The sequence below is a fragment of the Coptis chinensis genome, chromosome 7 (assembly GCF_015680905.1).
Source record: "Coptis chinensis isolate HL-2020 chromosome 7, ASM1568090v1, whole genome shotgun sequence".
Taxonomy (NCBI): domain Eukaryota; kingdom Viridiplantae; phylum Streptophyta; class Magnoliopsida; order Ranunculales; family Ranunculaceae; genus Coptis; species Coptis chinensis.
The window spans coordinates 35909141-35912496 of record NC_141462.1 but is presented as its reverse complement, the minus strand read 5'-3'; the positions used below and the strand labels follow the sequence as shown (position 1 = coordinate 35912496).

General features: G+C 43.4%; 1 protein-coding gene across 1 annotated transcript; it reads right to left on the bottom strand.

The window, feature by feature from the left end:
* Positions 1-1165: 1165 nt before the first annotated feature.
* On the bottom strand, positions 1166-1765 carry LOC147487320 (uncharacterized protein At4g02000-like). The gene is made up of 2 exons (XM_086574009.1): positions 1652-1765; positions 1166-1597 (listed from the first exon to the last, which is right to left on the bottom strand). Exons 1-2 carry the CDS (start codon positions 1763-1765, stop codon positions 1166-1168), a joined length of 546 nt encoding a protein of 181 aa, XP_086430135.1.
* Between the last annotated feature and the right edge of the window lie 1591 nt (positions 1766-3356).

Here is a 3356-nt window from a genome sequence, read left to right as displayed (position 1 = left end):
CCTCCTCAGATGGTTCTTCTTCTTCCTCATCCGTAAAGGCATCAGATGGTATTTCATCGTCTGGGATTTCTGGTCCCCATCCCTCCTCTGATTGTCCACTTGAATCCAAAGAGTGGTTTGATATTGATGGATCCACAGACTCCATCGAATCACTGGATATAGAAATTAGCGGTGCTTCCTCAGGGATCAGCAAATGTTCCAACCTTTTTGCTCTCAAATCATCAGCCTCTCTCTTGGCTTTCTTTGATTGTCTAATAGTCAGCCTCTCACTATGTCTACGCCATCCATCATCATCCATGCTTACCTTTGCAGCACCCACCCCACTCACCGATTTTCTTTTGCTTCCCACCCTAATTCTCTGAGCCTCTTGTATATTTGTTTTTGTTTTTCTCTCCTTTTTGGAACCTTTAGAGATCGGCACTTTGTAACCTCTCCCTCGTGAAGGTAATCCCATAAAATGAAAGTTTGGTTTCCCAATCTCAACAGCATCGGCCGCGTGATCTTTCCCATCAATCACGCTGGTTTCAAGAAGGGGAATGATGATTTGGGGAAGGGGTTCGCCCAATTTCGGCAAGGCGTGATTCAGCCTCAGATTTTCTCGAGTTCTCAAGTATCCACTCTCTGCATCTAGCTTCCATAGGTCTCCAGATTGGCATGCCATCATAGCCCAGTCCTTCTCTCGTCCACCCACCAGTCTATCTTCCGTGTGTGGGCCTAGTTCCAAAACTTGGGCCCTTGGGCCTTGTTCAAGAACCATGTCCATCTGTCCCAATTCGGGGGTCCACACTACAACAGCCCCTTTATGGGCCTCAAGACCAACCCCTGGCTCTGGCCCCATTTCAGGTCCATATTTGGATTTTCCTTGACTCTGTCCTGATCTAGCTTGGACTATAGCTTGGGTCACTGGGCCTCCACTTGTAGAATTTGAACTGGAATTTGACCTGGAGCCTACAACGGTAACTGACCCCCGTTCTCTATCTTCTGAACTGACCGTTCTGACTTCTGCCACCATGATTTCCATCTCCTCCGTACCCTGCACTCTGCCTCCTACCTCCCTATCTGCCGGAGTTGCGCTCAGTAGTGTTGACAGCAGCCCTTTTCCATTCCAAAGACGTCTCATTGGGGACCCCCTATTTCTAGCCGGAATTTGATCTGGTCTAGGTTTCTATGCAGTGCCGGAGATGGTAATACATGCTGGCTCTACACTCACTACTCCATTAAAGAACACATTTTCCCTTAATAAGAAAGAGAAATTGTTCTTGATTTCTCTAGGGGAACCTCCATGCTTGCGCAGTTCCATGCCATATGTTGCTCTCTTACTGCAATAGTGAAGATCATGGCCTATGCACCCGCAGAAATAGCAAAATATATCTAACTTTTCATATTTGAAGGTAACCTGAACCACTTCCCCCACCTCAGTGTAGAGTTCTAGGCCTTTCATCAGCCTCTCCTTTATATCCATTCGCACTCTTACCACCGGAGTTTTAAAATCAGCTCTACATTTAAGATCAACCTTCTTGACTTTACCAATGCTCAACCCCACTTTCCTGATATTCTCATCATTTATCCGGTCTCTTGGGAGACCATAAATTTGTACCTAGAAATCCACCACATCAAACTTCTGTGATGTAGTCACTTCATCTAGATGTACCCATTTCTTAACAGAGAAGATAAAGCCTTGTATCAAACAAGGGCCATTCTTCATGACATGTTCAAACTCCTCCTCCTTTTCAAATTCCAGCTTGTAGTAACCTTTGGAAATCATTTCCACTTTTGTGTTTCCCCTTGTTTGCCAGCTTTAGTGTAGGTCATCCGCCATCTCTTGTAAAGATATGCCTTTGCTTCCATACCATTTACCTATCATTGTGGTGTGATCCTGATTGCTCTCATCCATATTTTTGCATTCTATTTTTACTACTCTTTTTTCTTTTGAACTAAACAAATTCCTCATCTCTGCTTGTAGCTGTTCTAGCTTAGCTTTGGTTAGTTCTTCCTGATCTGAGGAGCTAACCATAGTCTCTTGTGTAGATTCCATCTCAACGCCCAGCTTTAGTCAGAATCCTCCCTGGATTGCAACCTGACTCAAGAAGGTTGGTTGGTAGGTGGGGGATGGGAATAGGGATGGGTGAAGGGGTTGTGAGAGATGGGTGAGGAGCTCGTATGAGGGATGGGTGCTGGTGTTCTGAGAGATCTGGTGAGGGACTCGTATCGGTATATGACAGATCTAATGAAACTGGTCTACCCACAGCCAAGCAACGGTAAAAAGAAGGATTCCTATTCTAGACCAAACATATATGATACAAGAACTAAAAGTAATTATCACAATAAAGGAAGAAGATAGGGGGGGAGACACCGATATGCTCTGGTTTTAGCCGCAGGAGAGCTTCAATTGCACGAGAAGCCGTTTGTGGTTAGGATTATGCTAAAACATGTGCTCAAGACACCCATTCCCTACTTTTTGGGCAATGTCACTCGTGCCTCTTCATTGATTCCAGTAAGAAGGAAAAATTAAAGCCAATTTCGACCAATTTCTTTAAATTTTGAAAACTCCAGTAGAGGCAGGATATGCTCCTCTCGTTGCATATGTTTTGAACCCCACTGGATTGTACATGGATCGCACCTATATATGTAGTGCTTCAAATATTTCAATAGAAGGCAGCCTAGGCGGCTTGTAGGCGCTAGACAGTGCCTCATCTACTTGCCTAGGCCTTTAATTGTTTGGAAATTGGCTGGGCCGACTAGGCTTGGCTAGCAGGCGACTAGGCCATTTCAATTCGACTAGACTGAGACTAGGAAGCGACAACTAGCTATGGCTGTTGGTGGTTGGGACTTACTTGGGAAATTGTTAGAGAGGCATCCGGAGTGGATAATGTCAAGAGCCTAGGAGAAGTGCTAGAAATGTTGATGAGAACTTAATGAAAAAGATTTTCTGTTGGATGAGGACATGGAAGAAGGAAATGAGGAGTATGAGTTTGGGTCGGATGAGAAGACTCTTGAAGGGATATGGAGAAGAAGTGTACGAGACCTAATTAACTAGTTAATATTTTGTTTGTGTTAGGGTTGGATACGTAAAATACTTTTTTAAATTCTTTCTTTGTGTTGAATTTTGAATTATGGGATACATTTGGCTTGAGAATTCTTAAGCATTTTTAAGAAGTGAAGTTTGAGTTCTTCATTTCTTTTAGTATTACTTTGATATAATTAAGAAAGCATTGACTTCTTATTGCCTTTCCCGCTTAGGCGCTATCTATATATTTTTAGAACGTTCTATATGACATTTAAACATATGGATTAACTAAATAAACAACTCGGGTTCTTCAAAAGCAGCTACAGTCTTGATGGAGAGAGAGAGAGAC